At 39.7% G+C, this 22,412-nt stretch overlaps 1 protein-coding gene across 2 annotated transcripts in view; it reads left to right on the top strand.

Moving 5' to 3' along the window:
* Positions 1-22,412, top strand: part of CNTNAP4 (contactin associated protein family member 4) — a 325,511-nt gene that overhangs the window by 283,473 nt on the left and 19,626 nt on the right. The window contains exons 16-21 of one of the 2 annotated variants that reach the window (XM_054032728.1): positions 737-907; positions 6,247-6,465; positions 11,934-12,173; positions 14,347-14,571; positions 16,187-16,320; positions 17,504-17,591. In XM_054032728.1, coding sequence (XP_053888703.1) covers positions 737-907; positions 6,247-6,465; positions 11,934-12,173; positions 14,347-14,571; positions 16,187-16,320; positions 17,504-17,591 — 1,077 coding nt within the window. The remainder of the gene's footprint in view (positions 1-736; positions 908-6,246; positions 6,466-11,933; positions 12,174-14,346; positions 14,572-16,186; positions 16,321-17,503; positions 17,592-22,412) is intronic. The other variant, XM_054032729.1, reaches the window with a different exon arrangement.

Below are 22,412 nucleotides of genomic sequence, written 5' to 3'. Positions count from 1 at the left end.
GATATTGGATGCCTCATTTGATTTAGAAAGCAATATAGCTTATTAAAAAGATAGATATACATATAAGAAGTCAGTAATAAGAACAAGGTGTTTCTAATTGGGCCTCATGAATGTAGAGCACATCCCCATTAGATTTAGTTCTATTAGGGATTTTAGATAAGCTTTTGAATAGTTGAGAGCAAAATTCAACAAATTATAATGAAATATCAGCTGATGGAAAAATAAGACCATTGGAATCTATGGATCTGACCTTATAACCATTACTCAAGTAGTCATGTTGACTTCAGTCTCACTACTCATGAGAGTAAAAAAGCAGTATGAGTCCCTAATTTTTTAATCAATTAAAGGGCAAAACATTGTGGACACTAGTTAACTACGGTACTTCCATAGAAGTGAAGAGACTTATCCTACTGCCTTGCAGTTAGTAGAAGAACTCCCATTGCCTTCAACAACTGCAGGGTCTGGCTCTATGTGTATAAATAAGCTTTTCTTCTTTATTATAAGTGACAATTCCACCCACGATCACACATGTAACATATTATAGCAGGGCTATGATCACAATTCACATAAAATCAGTGTTTACATGCTCTTCTAAGAGTAGAGATGCATAATGACATACATTACAAACTGTGTCTTGCATTGGATTCTTTGCTTCATTAGTTGTAAAGCTTAAAAACATATAAAAACAATATTAGACATTGCTGTTTCATTTAATGTTTTGTTTTGCTGTAACCAGGGACGTTTTGGAATTCAGCCTCCTTCAATACTGAGGCCTCATATCTTCATTTCCCTACTTTCCATGGAGAACTCAGTGCAGATGTGTCATTTTTCTTTAAGACTACAGCTTCCTCTGGCATGTTTTTAGAGAACCTGGGGATTAAAGACTTCATAAGGATAGAGCTGCATTGTAAGTCATATTTAATAAACGATTTTTGGTTTTTGCTTTCATTTAGATTGTAAAAAATTAGCACTTTGTAATGCTGAATTCAAATGAGAGAGAACCTATTTTCCCCTAATATTTTTCCATATTAGGCAACAGTATCATTGAATTGTATTCGGTTAGAACTAGGGTGACCAGATGTCCCGATTTTATCGGGACTGTCCCGATATTTCCTTGTCCCGCGTCCTGACTGATGTGCGTTCGGGACACTGGACAAACAAGGAAATGCTCTGGAGCCCAGAAGTGCTCGCGCCCACCCCCCCCTGCCCTGACTTCACCCCCCCTCCATCCATTGGCTCCCTCCCCAAATCCCCGCCTCTTCCTCAGGCTCACTATTCCTCCTCCCTCCACAAGCGCTGGAGAGAGGCCCTGGAGATGCAGGGAAAGCACGGGGCCGGGGTGAGTGAGAGTCCGGCCTGGCCCCAGTGCAGGCAGGACTCAGTCGGGTGGTAGGGAGAGTAGGGGGGCAGCCCGCGGGGCCAGGCGGCGGCCGTTCTCCCCCCCGGGCAGCAGGACTCGGGAGCAGCCGCTGCTGCAGATCCCACTGCTGCGGGGAGAGGAAGCAGCCGATGGCCAAGCTCTGCAGCTGTGGCTCTGGCACCCAAGCCCAGGCCTGCTGCGTGGACCCAGCAGCGTGGACGCTGCGCCCAGCCCCTGGCCAGTCGCATCTGGGCAGCTGCCCAGCTGGTGCAATCCCGCGGCGGCCCCGGGGCAGAGGCATCGGCAGCCCAGGCCCGTTCGTTCCCCTGTGGGACCCGAGCGGGATGAGGGGGCTGGGGCCTGCTGCCCCCACTCCAGGGCCACCGCGGGATAGCACCAGCTGGGCAGCAGCCAAGACGCGACTGGCCAGGGGCTGGGCGCAGCATGCGCTGCTAGGTACCCGCAGCAGGCCCGGGCTCGGGGGGTTTGGGCCCGGGCATCAGAGCCGCAGCCGCCGAGCTTGGCCATTGGCCGTTTCCTTCCCCCATGGCAGTGGGAGCTGCAGCAGCGGCTGTTCCCGATATTTGACTTGGGTGATCTGGTCACCCTAGTTAGAACGGTGTGATTTGGTATAAAGTACAATGATGTAATAGCCTAGAAAGCCATGAAATACAGAAAACTTCAATAAAATGCTCTTCTTAAGCATTTCAGAGCAGAACCTCAGAAGCAATAATGACATTCTTGTGGTATGTTGATGTTCCAAGCTCAAGATGCTGATACTTCAGAACAAATGGTATAATGAGGTAGAAGTTACACATCTATATAGGAAAGCATTTGGATGAATACTAAGGCTATGTCTACACTACACAGCTTTTAGCGACACAGCTGTGCCACTACAGACGTGCCGCTAAAAGGCGCGCAGAGTAGCCGCTGTTTGTCGGCAGGAGAGAGCTGTCCTGCTGACAAAAAACTTCCACCCCCAAGGAGTGGTGTTAGCATTACCTCTCCTGCCAACAAAGCACTGTTCACACCAGCCCTTGTCATCAACAAAACTTTTGTCTTTTGGGGCGTGTGCTTTTTTAACAGCTCTGAATGACAAAAGTTCTGTCTTTCACTTGCCAGTGTAGACACAGCCTAAATAGGAGAAATTCAGCCACCCCTTCGCACACAGAATCTATACAATTCAGCTGGAGATCATAAGACTCTTTATCTCTTGTTATAAATACTTATATTCATACACACCTATTTCATGCCTACCCCCACCCATCACAATCTTCATAACTCTCCCTCACACATACTGAGTTTGGTATACGTCCATATTATTCATATAATGACTTGTGACTAGTGAAGCCAGAGGGAAGAATGTTAGTAGTGGAAGATCAATGCTGAACTGGACCAGTTTTGACACAGAGTGGCTTTTTATTTAAAATAATAACAACAATAATAATGCCACTATTTTGCAGGATTAAAAAAAACAATATTTCTTCAATTCTGCCACAATCATCACATACACCCAGTAAGCAGTGGCTGATTAGCCATTGGCCCAATGAGGCCTGTGCCCAGGGGCCCTGGCCAATTGGGGCCTGTGCCCCCAACCTGCTCTGCCCTCCCAGTGCTCCTACTGAGGTGTGGGGTCAGAGTGCAGGGGCTTGCGTCGCTCCCCCTGTCTGTCCGGTGCTCCAGCCAGGGAGAGGGTCAGCGCATGGGGGCTTGCCCCACTCTGCCTGCCTGGTGCTCCAGCCACACCCCGTGCCACGACTCCGCTCACCGGCTGGAGCGCCAGGCAGGTAGAGCGAGGCAAGCCCCCATGCCATGACCTTGCTCCTTGGCTGAAGCATGGGGTGGACAGAGCAGGGCAAGCCCCTGTGCCCTGACCCCATTTCCCCATCAGGAGCTCTGGGGGATGGGGCAGAGTGGACTGCAGGCAGAACGGGTGGGGAGGGACCCCCACTTGCTCTGCCCCAGGAGCCCCACAAAACCCTAATCAGCCCCTGCCAGTAAGCAGACCAGTTCCATGTTGTAAAAAACCTAGTTAATCAGGGTTGCTTGTACATCTGACAGAGTTCTGTGTTTGCATTGAGGACAAGATTGCTCGATCTTATTGCTCCTTTGGTCACAGAATTGGTTCTTGGAGGAAAAATAAGGGAGTCTCTTTCTTTGAGTTTTGGTCTATACTATTCTGACAGGGTCGTGTTTGTTAACAGCAGAGATTGATTAACTGTGACTGTTGAGTGTCTGCATTCCTTTCATTCTGAGAGGTCTGATAAGATAGTCGCTGTGGAAGGGATTTACCTTCACAATCATTTTAATATGAAACAGTCTTGAAACACCTGTCTTCTTGTGCCATATACCATTTTTAAGCAGAACTTGCCATTAACTTCAAAGTGGAGTTCTGCTTAGACATTGATTTCAGGATTTGGCTCCTTTTAAGTACAAGGCAGACACTATGGTAGCTCTTTTTTTTTTTAACTCCGCTGTTTGTTTTGCTCCATGCAAGGTACTCAACAGAAGCCAAATTTTGTGCCGATTAACATTATATGCAACCCCAGAGATTTCAATGGGATTCCATGTATGAGGTGTAAGTCCATGCAAAGTTGGTCAAAGTGGATCTAAAGGTATTTTAAAAAGTGAAAAATTCTGATACCTTGATCCCATCTACATCCTAAAGAGTTTAAAAACCTCTAGTGTTTTGTTTTAAATAGTGTTTGAAGTTTCTCAGTTTCCCTTTGCCCAGCTCTAAAGGCTTTTCTACACTGGCAATTTACAGCGCTGCAACTTTCTGTCTCGGGGTGTGAAAAACATCCCTCTGAGTGCAGCAAGTTTCAGTTCTGTATAGCGCTACTGTAGACAGTGCACCAGCGCTAGTAGCTATGCCCCTCATTTAGGTGGGGGTTTTAAGGCGCTGTGAGAGCTGTGCCATGACCACACAAGGCCCGTTAAAGCACTACTGTGGCATCCTTTAGCATTGCCAGTGTAGACTAGCCCTTAATATCATTGCTTTCCCCCTAGAACCCAAATCAGACCCCATGGATGTCAGTAGGAACCTTTTCATTGTCTTAGATTCTGGTCTAGGTCTTTAGTCCTTTAATCAAATCCCCAGTAATATAAATGGTTGGCAATTGTTTGATTAGGGATTACTAGTTTTAATTTGATTTTATTACTATAAATTCTGTGTGTGTCTGTGGAGATCTATCTATCTATCTATCTCCACACACACACACATTTGTGGGCTTTGAGAAAAGCTTAAAAGAAAACAAATCTTTTCACAGAAAATCTTAAAATTTTCTTACCAGTTCTAATGTTAATTTATATTCTATTTCTGATCTTAGTCATGCTAAAAGTAACCTTTTTTGACATACCAAAGTGTTGGCTTGAACAAAATTAGTAGTTTCTCTTAAAGCAGCATATTAAAAGAACCACTATATATATCTCTAGCTGTCAAAATAACTGTAATTGTTTATGGAACCATAACCTTCTAGGGGCTGTCCCAAATTCACATAATAGTCCAGATAGGCAGAGAATATAAATTGGTGTAGCTCATGTACTTCAGTGGAATTACATTGATTTATGTAAGCAGAAACTCTAGCTTACTATCATTCATTGGTGCCTAGGTTTGCAGTGGAAGCTTACGTGAGTAGATACATGTGGCCATCCAGTTTCTATTGACTATGCATCTCATGGGACTGCAGAGGGAGTTACCCTACCAAAGGTCGATATTAACATAAGTTATGCTCATGAAAGGTGTCCGGTAATGGTGTTTACAGAGAGCAGTATACTAGGAATTTACACTTTGGTATATCAGGAACTGACATAGCTATTTTTTTGGCATAAAATTATCCCCTTAGTCCAAACTACGCCCCTTTTTGTAGTTCCAATGTCTGTAAAAAGGAAGTCATAAGGAGTTAAGTACTCCTGGGAACAAAGTCAGAATCTTGCTGTGTTTAACTCAAGCATTTCAGTTCAAGACAAGAATCATGGGAGTTACTTTTTGGAATTAAGACTGTGCAGAAAAGTATGTTATAGCCCAAAGATAAGAAGTAAACTTTGGACACTTTACCAGCTGTTAGTTAGAATAGACTAGTACTTTCCATTACTAGTACTTTTCTGTGCTCTGTGAGCCAAAAATCTGTCTTTTAATGCCAGTGGGAGTTTCATCAGCTTATCAGAAAATAGATTTTAGCCTACTGAGGGTGTAACTTGTTTTTTGGGGAAAAAAATCAATGGTACTGGCAGGGCTGGCTCCAGGCACCAGCTTACCAAGCAGGTGCTTAGGGCGGCCACTTTGGAGAGGTGTGGCACGTCCAGCTGTTTGGCGGCAATTCAGCGGATGGTTCCTCACTCCTGCTCGGAGTAAAGGACCTCCTGCCGAATTGCCGCCGCAGATCACGATCGCAATCATGGCTTTTTTTTTGTTTGTTTGTTTGTTTGGCTGCTTGGGGTGGCCAAAACTCTAGAGCTGGCTCTGGGTATTGGTAACTAAAATGTAAAGGTATCAATGACAGCCAATTAGCATGTTGGCAGGAAATGATTTTTATTCACATTAAAACTAAAGAAACTAGCACAGTCACTGTTTCCCAACTAGTATACTTGCTTTGAGGACATAACTTCAGTATTCATGCTTTAAACAAACTATTGCTCTCAATAGCTAATGGTCTGAAGAGTGGACTTTTTTGAGGCCAGAATAGCTCCCTATTGCTGTGGAAGTCATTTGTCCATGAGACAAATAATTTTACCATCCCATCATAACTAGAAGAAGAGAATAATAGGACAAGTCTTTTGAGGAAATAACCCTTTCTAACATTTAATGAATTTCTTTTTATGACCAAGATTCTAAACTTGCTTATGTGTGAGAGCTAACTTATGTGTTTCTTATGTATTGCTTCTAGCTCCATCTGAAGTGACATTTTCATTTGATGTGGGAAATGGACCTTTTGAAGTAACAATGCAATCACCCACTCCCTTAAATGACAACCAGTGGCACTATGTGAAGGCTGAAAGAAACATCAAAGAAGCATTGCTACAAGTGGATCAGCTTCCCCAAAGGACTCTCACTGCACCGTCTGATGGACATATCCGTTTGCAGCTCAACAGTCAGCTATTTGTAGGTGGGTGACTCTTTCTTTCCTTATTGTCTGCATGTGAGGGTAGAAGAATGGTAGGAACCAGTGGCTTTTAAATATGATTAATATGGTGTGATGAAGACCTTAATACAAAAGTGGGAGAAATACAATATTTTCAAAGTCCACTTACAAATTCAAGGCTTGAGCCTGTAGTTCTTCCTCAGGCAAAATTCACATTGAATCTAATTGAACTCTTGCCTGAGTAACAACTGCAGGATGTGGTCACCTGCCTTTTAACTAGCACTTTTAATAAATTACTTATGCTGAGGTTAATTAATTTGCAAATCAGCTGGGGATGTTGTGATTTGGTCTTGCAAAACCAGTAGCAGTTCAGATCTTTATTTAAATGACCATACTTTGGGGAAGGGATTTTGACTGAAAGATCCTAGTATTGGCCATCTTCTACTTAATATATGGAAGAATTGCTGCTAACAAATTTAAATTTATGTTTATGAGTCTCTTTGAACGTAGAAATACTATATAAGTGAAATTAAGTGATATAAGTGATACATGTTCAATAAATATTAGTAACATCCACACAAAAATACACAGTATTATTTATATGTTGATTGTTGATAATGTAAGACTCATATAATGCCTTGAAAAATGTAGTTCTGAAGACAGACACATGTAAGTCAAGAGGCATTGCGAGGTTCACATTAGAATGTTAACTTGTTCATTTGTTTGTTTATTACATACTGGGGAGGAGTTGACAATTAAACCACAGGGGATCAGGGTTGTGAGCCAGGTGAAAGATATTAAAGGAGTGGTTTTATTAAGGAGAAACTGGGGTTTAGTACACACGGATTGTGTGGATGGCAGGGGAGTCTGATGAGAACTTGATTCCTTGTGGCACTGGCTCAGGAACTGTGTGGGTAAGAGATAGGGAAGACTCCCAAAGGTACCTGTTGTGGGGGTGGGGTGAGTGCCCTCTATAATGTGACAGCACTAGATCTGGACTGTGGCAGGAGTGTGCTAAGCTAGGTTGAGAGCTTACTAACGAGGCTCTATCCTGCTATCCTTTGATCCCTTGTCCCTTGACAAAAGTTTGGGGCTAACTCAGGGAGAACGGGGATTTAAAAAGCCAGATCCTAAGCAACCAGAGGAGCTAGTAAAAAGGAGCATCAAATAGGGAGTTTTTGAGGGAGTCGAGAGAGGGTGTATGAGAGGCAGATACACCTAAAAACATACTCTAAGTAACAAGATACTACCTCACCCACGTTCTCTCTAGGTGACAAAATGGCAGATGAAATTCAATGTTAATAGGTGCAAAGTACTACATATTGGAAAAAAAAATAATCCCAAATATGCATACAAAATGATGGTGTCTAAATTCGCTGTTACCACTCAAAAAAAGGAGATCTTGGAGTTATTGTGAATAGTTCTCTGAAAACATCCACTCAATGCAGAGCAGCAGTCAAAAAGGTAACGGAATGTTAAGAACCATTTGGAAAGGGATAGATAATAAAATAGAAAATATCATAATGACACTATATGAATCCTTTGTATTCTCACACCTTGAGTACTGCTTGCCGTTCTGGTCACCGAGTCTCAAAAAAGGTATATTGGAATTGGAAAAGATGCAGACTAGGGCAACAAAAATGGTTAGGAGAATGGAACAGCTTCCATACGAGGAGAGATTAAAGACTGTTCATTTTAGAAAAGAGATGACTATGCGAGAATATGATAGAGGTCTATAAAATCATGAATAGGGTGGAGAAAATGAATAGCAAAGTGTTATTTATCCCTTTACATAACACAAGAACTAGAGGTCACCCAATGAAATCAATAGGCAGCTGGGTTAAAACAAACATGTTCTTCACACAACACAGAGTCAACCTGTGGAACGCATTGCCAGGGGTTGTTGTGAAGAGCAAAAAATATAACTGGATTCATAAAAGAATGAGAAAAGTTCATGGAGGAACTTAAGAAGTGCAACTTCTTTTCTGAATTGTTTGTTACTTGATACAAATGAAACTCTTCCTTGTAAGGCATTAATTTTGTCCTCCAGAAGAGGCACATACTGATAATGCATCCCTGATAACTCATGCCACTGTAAAATTGGTAGATTGGTGACCAGTATTTTTCACTGTTTCAATACCTGTTTATGCCTTTATTCCCAATGCCAGTCAATGTCACTGTTCAGCAATTCACTTATGGGCTTTGAGTGAGAGATTTGTAATTCATTTAGCCAAATAGTTTCTCACCTGCATAAATGTCTTTAGACCCATCTCATATTGTGAGGTAAGCAGGTCAAAAATGGTTTTATTTTTATCTGAATAAGCAGCCTGGATTGCTTTCTTCAAATTAGGTCTAACATATGGATAACTTCTGTTATAACAGCATTTACATTTTTTTTTTAGTTACAGGGTAAGATGTCTTAATTATTATTATATGAAAAATTTGCTAGTTCCTTTCATTTTAGATCCTTGGGTCAAATGGAAACATATCTCATAGAACTGGAAGGGACCTTGAAAGGTCATTGAGTCCAGCCCCCTGCCTTCACTAGCAGGACCAAGTACTGATTTTGCCCCAGCTCCCTAGGTGGCCCCCTCAAGGTTTGAACTCACAATCCTGGATTTAGCAGGCCAGTGCTCAAACCACTGAGCTATCCCTCCCTGCCTTCCTCCCAAGACAGGAAACTGCAGTACCTTGCAATCCCTAAAAGATTTTTGCAATTACTCTTCAGAGCAGAAGTCGTACAAAGTGGCATTTGCTTAAATTTATAATATCCAAACGGTATAGTAAAAGTTTGATGCAATACAAATGGTTTATTAGAGCTTGACGAAACTAACTTTACTTGCCCAAATGTTTTCCCCACATCTGATACAGTGAATGTTTGTGCTTCAGAAAATTTTGTTGACACTCGTTAATTGCCTTTAGCTAATGTCTATGTTTTGTGGCTTTAATTAAATCATATGTATCAATGTGAATCTGTAATTTATTTTGTTTTACAGTTAATTCAGTCTGTAGGATACTGTATCTTTTCAACAACTCCCAGCTTATTCATATGATCAGGTTGATTTTTTTATTATTATTTTCTGTTAAGTCAAATGACATTTTTCTTTGGGGAGGGATAACCAGACTTTTTATTTGTCTATTTTTATTATCTGTACAATCTGTCATTACTTTTTGAGCCTGTATAGGCTAGTGAAAACATCTAGTTAACAGTGGACATCAGTGGTTTAAGAATGGCATTAGCGGAGTCAATCCTTATTAATGTATCAACTTATTTGCATAATAACTGCCATAATTAACTATGAGTCATCTTCTTGTGTATTAAAATTGTAATCTCAGAGTAGAAACATTATCCTTTATTTGTTTGTAAAGTACATACACTTTGGATGGTATATAAATAACAAGCATTCAAATTAATGTTTCACAAAAATATTTGATACATTATTATAGTATATAACATTAGAAAGTCATAAAACCAGTGTATAGGTAACAGATATCTTTCAGGATACTATAAAGTTTAATTCATACTTAAGGCCTTTGTTTGTATTTGTTTCTCATATGTATTGATTAGGGTTGCTGACGAAATTTCAACTAAAGTTTTCCTCCAAATTTCTAAAAAACCCTAATAACTTTGTAAAAATAATTAATAATAATTAACACCAGCTCTTGTTATAAGTAATTCATTAGCTAAAACCCACATCTCTCCCATTCTGCTTTATGAACACTTAAAATCAACCTTTTCCACTAAAGCTCCAAAATTCTTCAAAGGAGGAAGTAAATATGTTCTTAGAATCATAAAAAAAAGAAGAAAAAAAAGACTTTTGAGAAAAATTGGATATAGGATTTTAACTAAAAATAAATTTGGAAATACATAAGAATTGCAGACAATATTGGACTTGTATGGTACTTGCTGTCTTTGCTTTTTAAAGGAAGCTAATTCTAGATGCATGTAAGACCAGCAATTATTAACAATGGGCAAGTATTGTTCTCACGGGGATTGTAGATTGCCTCATCTCTCTGAATACCATAGTGAATAAGATTTTAGCTGTCAGGAGACATACCATACAGAAACAATGGAAATCAAATATGAGACCACAAAGAAAGATTTGTAAGTAAGATCAAAGGACTAAAACCACAGTAGTCAGGTTTCTCTTAGGGTTTTCTTTTTCATCTCTCTCTCTTTTTTCAGCTCTAGCTGAGAATGTTAAAGACTGTATGTATCTGTTAAAATCCTGGCAGCAGTGACAACTGAATATTTATGTTGATATAAAAGACTGCTGAGTGAAGGCTTGCAGTAACTAAATATTTAGATAGATCCACTGACAGAAACAAAGGGCTGAGTTCTAATAGTGCTCCTTGCTTGATAAGCCCACTAAAGTCAATGGTATTTACATATATGGAAAAAAATACAGTATTGGGCATTAAAATAGTGGTTATATTCCACTTAAAAAGCTTATTAGCAAGAAAGTAAGACTGTCATGATAATGGAAAATAAACTGAAAGCCCAAGTCATGGATGTAACCTAGCTCCTCTCACTGTACTATCTGGGCTGTAGAGGGAGAAGCTGTTTTAGGCACTTTTGTACCTTTCCTATTCTGGGGCTGGTTGGGAACCACTTCAGCTCCTAGCACAAGTTAGAGCAGCCTCAGAACTACCCTTACTTTGACCTGGATGTCTGTAGCCCCAAAGAGCTCATTCTGTCAGCCAGGAATAGCCAGAGGCACTCTAGCCTCCTTTTGCCAGGGAAAGCACCTTAGCATGCCCTTTATACTAGAGGAAATCCTCAGGGGCCAGATTCTCTGCCTTTATGGCTCTTTGCACCATATAATCTGTTCAGTGCTCCACATAAAGATCACCTCTGCTCCAAAGAGTTTACAGTCTTAAAGACAAACAGAAAAGTCAGAACACAGAGAAATCTAAAGAAGAGAAGAGTAAATTATCTATCTATAGTGTGTATATGACCCCCACACCTGAGGACCTCACCGTCTTTTATGTATTCATACCCACAACACCTTTGCAAGGTAAGGCAGTACTCCCCCTATTTTATAGTTGGGGAACCGAGGCACTGAGAAGCTAAGTGACTTGTTCAAAATCACACAGGAAGTCTGCAACAGAGCAGAGAATCCAATTTGGATCTGCCAGCTCCCCAGCTGGGGCCCTAACCAGTGGACTCTCTGTCCTCACATAGAGGTGTTGTAGATTGTTGTTATTGTTGTTGTTTTTTTTAAATCTAATGCCCATATATTCCTCTTCTGTGAATTAATACAACGTACCTTTGCTTGGTATCTTTTGTTCTGTGAAATCTTTTCCTTTGATAAAAAGCTTCAAGAATTTGTTGTAATTACTTGACAAAAACAAAAACCAAGATATACATTCAGAGTTACTTATAAATATTTGCACATGAATAGACCATAATGGAATGTTTGGGCTGTAAAACAGAGGCTCTTACACATCCATTCTTTTTAATTTTAAAAGCTCATATGGATTTATTTCAGGTGGAACAGCATCCAGGCAGAAAGGATTTCTGGGATGTATTCGTTCTTTGCAGTTAAATGGAATAGCCCTGGACCTGGAAGAGAGAGCAAAAATAACTCCAGGAGTTGAACCAGGTTGTCCTGGACATTGTAGCAGCTACGGTAACCTGTGTCACAATGGAGGAAAATGTAGAGAGAAATACAATGGATTCTCTTGTGACTGCGCGTTCTCTGCTTACACCGGGCCATTCTGTAAGAAAGGCAAGCATAAATAGCAAATCTGTCACATGTGGAAGCATGTAACTACTGAGAATTGATTATAAAATGATCTCTTCTGTCATTATGAATAATTCAAAATGATAATCCTTGCAAACTATTCCAACTCATACAATCTGGAGCAAGCTCTACGCCACTATCTGAAGAGATGTGTCTATACACTTCAAACTTCTATTTGCAAAAATGTCTTTTTACTTCACCTTTATTTAATGTAGAAAAATATGCTTTCAGCTATATTTCTGCAGAGCCAGTGAATAGTTCACTTAAATCCTGTTATGGGTCTCCAAAGATTATATTCAGTATGTACTTTTTAAAGCTGATACTCACATTACTTAAGAGCATCAGTAACCTTCCCTGCTTGATGCATCTCTGCTATTTGAATCAAAAATTACAACTGCTAGCTGTGGTAATGCCTTTTGCTAATGTGAAGAGGACTTAGAAAACTGTTTGTCTGCACCTTCCAGATAATGAACCAGAGAACTTCAAAAGGAAGTCTAAATAGTTTAGCCAGTTAATCTTGGTAAATGACGAAACTAGGGCATGTGGGCATTTTATTCTAGGTGGGCGGGGGAAGTTGTATGTTAAAAGATGCCGTCACATTTTTCAGTGTTTCTGGTTTCCTTTTATAAGATTGTTGTTAAGGAATGTATTTTGTATTGTTAAGGTCAGTCAACAAACTACTTAATTTCTGTCTTCCAAATCCAAATTTCAGAAGAGGAGTTAATTATGGGTGGGGAGAAGGGGAAGATCTAATTATGTTATTTTCCTGAAGGAGAGAGCTAAATGGTTCCCACTGCATGTAGATCCAGGGAATATGAATGGGCCCACAATTGTTAACATTTTCCATTCATTGTGTGCACTGATGGTCAATTAGAAGGCCACAGATTTGAGTTTTCAGTAATAAAATAATCCAAATAATACTTCTGTTATTTTTTAATAAACCTGTTAGGCAGCTAAAAATGAAGGGCCTGTTCCCACAAGGTGTTGAGTGTCTCCTGCAAAGTGCTGAGTGACCTCAACTCCCATCATTATCAGTGATCACACTCATGGTCAGGCCAAAGAAGCAGAAATGGAGCTCCTTGTGTTCCTGCCACTTCTGTTATTTGGGAGCCAATACATCCTCACAAACACACCTTGCAGTAAGGGAGTTGTATATACTGCAAAGGGAGTGGATAAAACCCCTTTTTGAGAAATTATCTGCTTTTACATAAAACCTTTAATACATGGTAAATTTATTTCTTAATAGTAAGATTTGTAAACCTGAAATTCCTATTGCATTATTTCACCTGATGTTTCATTTATTTTTATTTTTTAAATAACTTCCCAAAATATGGCACCAAACTATTATTAGGTTCTTAGACCGGAGAAATAATAAACTGTAGAAGGAAATATGAACTTTTAAATATTTATGACAAAGAAAGACATCTGAGATCCAGTCCCACAAAGTCCCTGGAAATACACAGCAGTAGTTAGGTTCGCAAGATAAGGCTCTTTATCCTGTTTAGGATTTGAAACCTCACTGATCGAGAAGTTTTAAACTAGACAAGGTAACATTAGCCTATATACCGTAGGGACTAATTCTGTGCTGCAGCTGGAAGCCCTGGATAACCTACATTAATAGGCTTTCTTCATCTCCAGACTATATCAAAAGTACCATGGACCAGGTCACTTTGCTCCTATGCGTCATGGTACTTTCCAAAATGTCTCCAAGGTCTGAGGGCTATGTGGAAAAGAGAAGATAGCTCTAATCTGTGTTATCTGTACCAGATAATTTCTACAGAGATTGAAGGGGGACATTCTGTGCCCCATCCTATCCACTCTGCCCCCTCCTGCAACATAAAATCCTAAATCAGAGAGCACCCTACACAGGGTCTGAAGGAGGGCAGGATAGTACAGCAGAAGTGGTTGAACACACACACTTTCACAAGGAAGGGGAAATGTGTGTGTAGAGGGTCCCCTCCGTGTGTGGATTGGTTGCAGAGAGGGCAATGATGGCCCATATTCTTATCTACCATGCTGATCAACAGTGTTACTGATATTTCTTTTCCAGTTTAATCATAGTAGCTATGAATATTTTAAAAATCCTTTCTGTAAAAAAAGAAAAACCTTAATATTTGGTTGCAGGATGTTAACAAAACTAAATTACATGTCGTTTCAGAGATTTCTGCCTATTTTGGAGCTGGCACCTCAGTGGTGTACAATTTTCAAGAATATTACACCTTAGCTAAAAATTCCAGTTCTCATGCTTCTTCTTTCTACGCTGACATGACTCTGATCAGGGAGGTAATCTCATTTACCTTTCGGACAACACGGACTCCAAGCTTACTGTTTTATGTGAGCTCCTTCTACCAGGAGTATCTCTCAGTTATTCTTGCCAAAAATGGTGAGTGTTCAACAACAACAACAAAACCGAATGAACAAAATTATGATTGAATTTCAGAGCTATCGTAACAACTCTGAATTTCTTCTGACCCAAATCCCAACCAAAGCATGTTTGTTCCATTGTCACTTTCTTTAGGTGCAAGATTTATTTTTCAGCAAGGCCAAAAAATAAATGCTTTCCACACGAAAAATTATTGCAGCAATACCTGATTAAAATGATTTCTTCCTACAATATTTGTTTAATCCATGTAGGAAATAAGTATTTGTTTGATTAATGCCTTTGGTAATATATAAAAATATCCTAAATTAAATTCTTTGCTTATTTTGAAATAAACTATCTGGTTAGGCTTGATAGATGTTTACTAGAACATTCTTCCAAAGCCCAGAAATGACAAACATGTAGTTTTATGATAAACAATATTACAGTTTATTTATCTTAATTTCATATTATATCATGCTAGACCCAAAGCATTTTTGCAAGCTAATACAGTTGGCCAAATACACTTTTAGCCAAAATGGACACAAGTTAGTTGAAATCAATGGATCTGTGCCCATTTAGGCCAGCAGTTAATTTTGTCCAGTATCCTTGTTTTTAAATCTTTGCTCTAGTTTTCCTGATTCTAAGTGTTTTGTCTGCCTTACACAATACATTGGCTAATGTTATACCACTGCCCTTCAGTGAACAGATAAATTAGGCCTGCTCAGGTGCTTGGGACTTGTATTGCTTTCTGTTGGATAAAAAGCCCTATGTCTACAGCTAATAGAGGTTCTCCAGCTCAAATGATGTGTAGGTCTGTGTTCTGAAGCATAAGATCCTAAGTTCTGTCACTTCTTAAAACCATGAACTGGTGTGGCCACTGTGCTCAGAACATTTAATAAACAGGAACAGAGCTATTACACTTATCACAGTGTAGGAGAATATCATGATTTTATTCCCAGTCCTACCAAATGATCAATCACTATGAGTTTTAGAGGTTGTAAAACAGTTATTAGTTCAGAAACAGTGCTAGATATTATGGCAGGGGTGGGCAAGCATTTTGGCCTGACAGCCACATCTGGGTGGGGAAATTGTATGGATCCCTCTGCTCCCCCCCCATCCACTACCCCAGGGGCTGCAGGAACGTGGTGCCGGCCACTTCCAGGAGTGGTGCAGGGCCAGGACAGGCAGGGAGACTGCCTTAGCCCCGCTGTGCCACGGGGCTGGCAATCCCATGTGCCTGATTGAAAGCCCTGATGGGCCGGATCCATCCCGCAGGCTGTAGTTTGCCCTCCGCTGTATTGTGGCTTATATTTGGGGCACCACTGTTACTATGAACTGCAACATTAACTCTTCTATCAGGCTACATAGTGGAAATTTGCTGTACACTGGCATATCTTAATTTTGTAATCCAGACCAACCATGGTTTCCAGTCATTGTTTCTATTTCTTTCATTCATTTGTTTCATGTTTCCATTTGTGTCTGTTATTTAAGCTGTTCCTTTAAGTTAATCGGACATTTGTACAACTTTTCATATTATGTATGTCTCAAAAGAGGAAGTATTGTATATATGATCTACGCTAGCTATTTTGTACATACTTTAATTCTGAAACTAAAATATCTTACTCCATCCCTTCAGGAAGTTTACAGATCAGGTACAAGCTAGATAGCCATCAAGATCCGGATGTCTTTAGCATCAATTTCAAAAGCATGGCTGACGGGCTGCTTCATCATGTCAAGATTAACAGGGAGGAGGAAATGCTCTATGTAGAGGTAATGCAGTTAAGCGAAAAAGTGGGTTGTCATCAAATGGAACAAGACCCAAAGCAAAATGAAATAAATAAATTAAATAAAAGGAGTACCCCCAACATAAATTGTATTTTAATACCTCAAGGAAATAAAGCAAAACACAGCAGATTCTTGCTTTAAAAGTGAGAGTCTAGGCTAAAAGATCCCTTTGACATTCACCTTGTCTGTTTTAAAAGGTCACATCCACCTTCTCATTTCATTTCAGTAGGCAATGAAATATTTTCTAGTTCAACCTAGATTGTGTGAATGTGTAACACTCTACTAATTACCCCAACAGATAAAAGTTGTCAATGGTTTTGTTTATTTTAATGAGGGTACAAGAGAGCAGTACTAGTGCACTATAGCAATTTAACAATAATTTAAAACAAAGTATTTGGTCTGGTTTTCAAAGATGAGTACCCAAAGCCCTTATTTTCTTCAACAGCTATTGTTCAGCACTTGCTTTAGGACTAGGGGAAAACTTGCTAGGAAAATGTGTTTGTATCTATTTTGATTCATGATTTCTAGGAAAATTGGAAGATTAGCTAACACAATTCATATTTGTAGAAACTGGCATTGGAAAAAGGGCCTATTGTAAAATAAATATTGATGATTCTGAACGATACAAATCAAATAATATATTTGGATAAGAACTGGATGATGCAGTTATGCACTCTCACCAGCATTTCAAGGCAAGCAATTTCTGTAGTAGCTCTGGGAGCACAGCATTCACTGCATAAGATTTAATTGTTTCATGTTTAAAGTTTCATTTTGAGATAAGTGAGAGCTTTTATTTTATTTTTTAAAAGCCTTTTGCATCTCTTCACTGGGCTTACCAATTATATTCTGCCTATAGATGAATACAAAGGCTTTATCTAAATGGTTTAGATAAAGGAGAATTGTATACTAGGATGGGGATGCTTAAATGTATCTCAGCCACAATCATAGGGTTCTGAAGAAGTTATACCTTGTTGTTTATAAAATTATCTGCCTTTTAATGGTTGATTCATTTTTTAGTATTGCTATCCTAACCTTTATAGTACGAATGACAAGTTGTTATTTTCTCCTCTTTCTCTTTCACTTTCTCTCATCCTCTCCCCTACCTACACATCCCAACTGAATTCTCTTCCATTATGTTACTTCTGTTTCTCACTGAACAATTTTGCAGATTAACCAGAATGAAAGGATGCAATTCGTTCTGTCTTCAGGTACAGAATTCAATGCAATCAAATCCCTTGTACTTGGCAAGATTTTAGGTAAGTAGAACACCACACATTTTTTTCTGAAACACGGATCAAAATGTCATCATGCCACATAAAAAATAATAACCCTAATCTTATTGAGAGACATTCATTGTCTTAGAATTAATTAGGCAGTGAGTGACAATCAAGGTAGAAACTTCAGTCTTGTCAAAGTGCACATATAATCATGGGTAAGTGCTTCCTGCAAGATGAGCAAGTGGATTCCATTAAAAATAATTTCACACTTATCTCTCCCATTTTGCAATCAAGCATAATGAAACATGGCATTTTTCTTACACTCTTGGAAAACGAAATCATGATCAAATCATATGTATAAACCCAGGATTAATCAGTAATTAGTTGATGTGTCAGAGACTCTTCCTTCAATTTGATTTTGAACAATGCAGCTAGGGTTAAGATGTTGTAAGCTAAAATGTCCAGTTTTTTTTTTTTTAATTGATTAAGTTATGGAGAGTGACCAAGTCATTCATCCAGTAGTGACTTGTCAATAGCTGCCTGTTATTTTTCTCTGTAATAATGTTCTACATGGAATTTATCTAACCCCAGTTGCCATTCTTATTATCCCTGTCAGTTTAATTAAAGAAGCTAGGAAGGATCATAACCATTCTCAAAGACAGTCTTTTTATAATAATATTTGTTATGAAACCAGATTGACAGAGCAAGGGGTGGGAGTGGGAAGAATTTGAAGGGAATGCTATTTCCTTTGTTAGTAAAGCAGTTAGAATACTGAATGTTTTTATATCTCATGATCATGAGATGTTTAGTTTTGTATATGTCTTGCTCTTCCAGCAATTTTTGACACAAGAATGTGGAAATAGAACTGTTTAGCAAATATCACCACTTTGACCTTTTTCATTGTTTTGTGATTAACTCAAAATATCCATTCTCCAATATTTACAAGCTCATTTTTTTAGAAATTAATGTTGAAATGTATCTATTTGCTTAAAATAGCATTGTGTGGGATGCAAGTATGGCTGATCCTAAATCTAGAAACTTGTGACTTTTAACAGATAAGGAATTGAGTTTTCACCTCAGATTGCTATATTACTCCTGAGGGAATTCTGCACCAAAAAAAAATAAAAATAAAAATAAAAATTAAATTTCTGCGAACAATATTTTAAAATTCTGCCAATTTCATTTGTCAAAAAATCAATGTGGAGGCTCCAGCATGGCAGTGGGGAGCACAGGCTACTGGCTGCACGGAGGTGGAAGATCACCCTTTAGATCTCCCCTGGAACAGGGACTCAGCAGTAAGGCTGCACACGACTCTGACACAGCACAAGGGCTGGGCCTGACCCAGAAACACCCTGGGTCCGGTCCTAAGTTCCAGGTACAGCAGGGATAGGTAGGTAGGTAACCCAGGAGGAGCTTAGTGTGGGTGGCGGGGGATCCAGGTGTGGGGTGAGAGGGTTCTCTTAAGGTTGCCAACTTTGGTTGGACAAATTCTTGGAGATTTCATCACATGACATAATCTATGATTAAAGATCAGTCTTTAATTCCTGGAGACTCCAGGACAATCTTGGAGAGTTGGCAACCTGAGGTTCTGTGTGGGGCAGTCTGTGTGCAGGCAGCTCATTGGGGATCTGGATGCACAGGGGCTCATTTGTGGGTTCTGGGTGCAGGGGTAATGGGACTCTGCATTTGTTATCAAAGGCAATGGTTTCCCTCATTCCTCCCATTAAGCCCCATAAATAAAACACATATATATTATATAAATATTTACTCTGGCATTCTGTTGCCCCACACATCCCTTAAAAGGATATCTGAATGCCCGGAGTCCATGGGATCACTTGCAAGTTTTACAGCTAACATATTTGGGGTTACGTATTGTAGGGCCATTTTAAACAATACCCATGCCCTAAAAAACTTAAATGTTTCCCATTAAAAGTGCCAAAACCGTCTAGTAAATAACTCTGGGCACTAAAATAAATGGGTAACCTAGTGCCATCAAATTGCGGGTAATACCCTTACCCTCTATTTAAAGACCCCTGGCTTGTATTTTATTTGTGGCCACAATGTCTACAAAGCTCTCCCTTCAGGTTGGCAAGGTCGGTGTGGTGTGGCCCGGGTGTTACCAAATGTCCAAATAAACAACACATTGGATTCCAGCCAAATCCTAAGCAGCTATGCCCATAAGTTTTTCATGTCCCCCCCACCCCCCGCCTTTATAAGGACTCAAGCAAAACGCGCCAACAATCCCCTAGTAGTCAGGCAAACGGGGTTTTACTCCTTTGTTCTTGTGCTCATTCCTGGGTTAGGGGTAGCCAAGCTAAAAAAAGCAGGAGTAAATATTTCTGCAAAACTAAAAAAAATAGCCAATGCCTCAATAAACGCTTTCCAAAAATTAAAACAAAAAATTAATAAAATAGCAAAAATAGCTTTGCAAAATAAATGTGTATTAAATGCTATAAATGCTAAATTAAAAAAAGCTTATGCTCGCATCAAAAAACAATATTGTTTCTATATTAATTATTTTAGCTTAATTAAGCAAAATTTACAAGCCATTAAAAATGCTGCTACTGTTTTCCATGCTGTATCTCTTAATCACATCTTTAGTTTTAAAAACCTCCTTTCAGACCTTGGAAATTCTTTTCTTTCTTTTTTTTCTATGTATTATTTAAACAATAATACAATGTGCCAAATGCCTATGTAATGCTGTAATCAATAATTCTGCTGTCCATAAAAAAACCCAGTATCTGTCCCTCCAGCTTAATCGCAAATTGCATAACAGGCCTGACAATTTTTAAATTTGTCAGGCCCCCCAAAAAAACTGTAAAAGTTACTAATAACCCCCCTTAATAAAGCAGTCGTTATGTCAGCCAGCGGCCATTAAAAAAAAGCAAACTCCTTAAAAACACAGTAGCCTGAATGTTTCAACTGTTTTCCTTTCAAGGCCTTAAGGTAGTTAAAGCTGGTCCCAAATCGGTTTTCACTAACCAAATAGCAAAAGCACGGGTCTAACAACCACCAATCAAGTGTTAACACTGCAAAAACCTTAATCTAAATATATATAAAAAAATCTATAAAATATATATAAAACAAAGTCTTTGTACCAAAATGCAAGGCTCTCCTTTCTTCTGCAAAATAAAGCAACTCTTCCTTATCCCTGTCTGGCTGTTATTAGCTCTCAGCTAAATAAACCCAATATTTCGGTAACATTAGTACAAGACTGAAGTCTTCATGGACCAGTACCTGGAATGTTAGTATCCAAAACTAAGTTAGGGAAGGAACAGCACAAGTTCCGGGAACTGGGACAATTGATGGGTTTGATTTTAGAGACATGTAAAGAGACGTGTAACTTGTAAAATCATCATATAAACAGAACCAGATGAAATGTGTAATTTTGGGAGCACTCTTTCTGTGTAAGGTGAATGTAACATCGCTGCACAGGACACCTCCCTGGGGACACACCGAATCTTTTTCCTGTACTGCATTATTATTAGCTTAGAGCAGTAAAACTCAAAATGCATGAATGGTTTTGGGCAACAAGCACAAAAGAGGCATGAGCACTATGTAGAAGACAGCATTAGCAGAAATATACAGTAGGAGATAAAAATGCAGGAAATAGATTCCACTTTAAAAACAGCTACAGGACGAATAATCATCACATCTGAATCATTACCTAAGTTTTTGAAAAGTAGTAATTTCCCAGTGCCAAACATACACTTCAGTTGCAAAGTAATGATAGTATCATAGTGCCACCATTCAGGTACAGGAATTAAGGATTTGACAGCTTTTCCATTATAAAACCTCATATTCAGGAGTTGATCATTTATTTGCAAAAATCAGTTTGATGTTAAAGCATGGGACATAAATTCTAGCAGAAGTAACAATCTATTTTGATCAAATTTTGAAATTAAGGGACAGATTCTGTCGTTCAGCCAACCTGCATTTGGCGCAGGACCAAAGATGGGGAATTCCTCAGTTTTCTAGCGGCTTTGAATCATCAGAGCAGCACAAGGAAGTTGGCTCATAGGGTACTTTAAGGACATACAAGCAGGGCCAGCTCCAGGCTCCAGCTTGCCAAGCAGGTGCTTGGGGCAGTCACTCCGGAGAGGGGCGGCACGTCCAGCTATTCAGCGGCAATTTGGCGGACGGTCCCTCACTCCCTCTCGGAGCGAAGGACCTCCCGCCGAATTGCTGCCGCAGATCGCATCGCGGCTGCTTTTTTTTTTTTTTTTTTTTGCGCCACTTGGGGCGGCAAAAACCCTGGAGGCGGCCCTGCTTACAAGTCCATTTAGCTAAGGCTTTTTTCTAATCAAATGGGTTTGATTCTAATCAAACGTTCATTGGCTTTAAATTGGTTTAATTGAGAGTGTAGAAGCAGGCAATGGCTGATTGTCATGGAAAGAGGTGGGAGTCAACCATCTCTGCAGCACTCCTCCCAGCTGCTGTTCCTACACTCTGCAGATAGCTTTCAATGGAGTGAGGAGACCTCCTTGGGGAAAGGAAGAGTGTACTATGTATTTCATACCCCATCACCCCCGGCAATTAAAATGGAATCTGGTGGAAAATAACAAAGCCTGAGAATGTGTTAACATAAAAGCAGAATCCATCTGTACTGTGGCACCCCTTTCTTAGGGAGCAAGCTCCAGGGGTAGTGTCACTGTGATCCTTGGAGCTTATCCACTGCAGCTAATGAAGCCAGAGAATTTCATAGAATTTAAGGCTACAATCATCATTATAGTCTGATTCCCTGGATAACATAAACTATAGAGCTCGACCCATAATTCCTGCAGTGGAAGGGATTTATTCTCTCTTCCCCCCCCCCCCCCGCCATGTAAGTAAACACTTTTGAGGCCAAATACTTCTGAT

The sequence above is a fragment of the Malaclemys terrapin genome, chromosome 6, assembly GCF_027887155.1.
Source record: "Malaclemys terrapin pileata isolate rMalTer1 chromosome 6, rMalTer1.hap1, whole genome shotgun sequence".
Taxonomy (NCBI): Eukaryota; Metazoa; Chordata; order Testudines; family Emydidae; genus Malaclemys; species Malaclemys terrapin.
The sequence above is the reverse complement of the archived record's forward strand: the minus strand, read 5'-3'. Positions and strand labels throughout refer to the sequence as shown.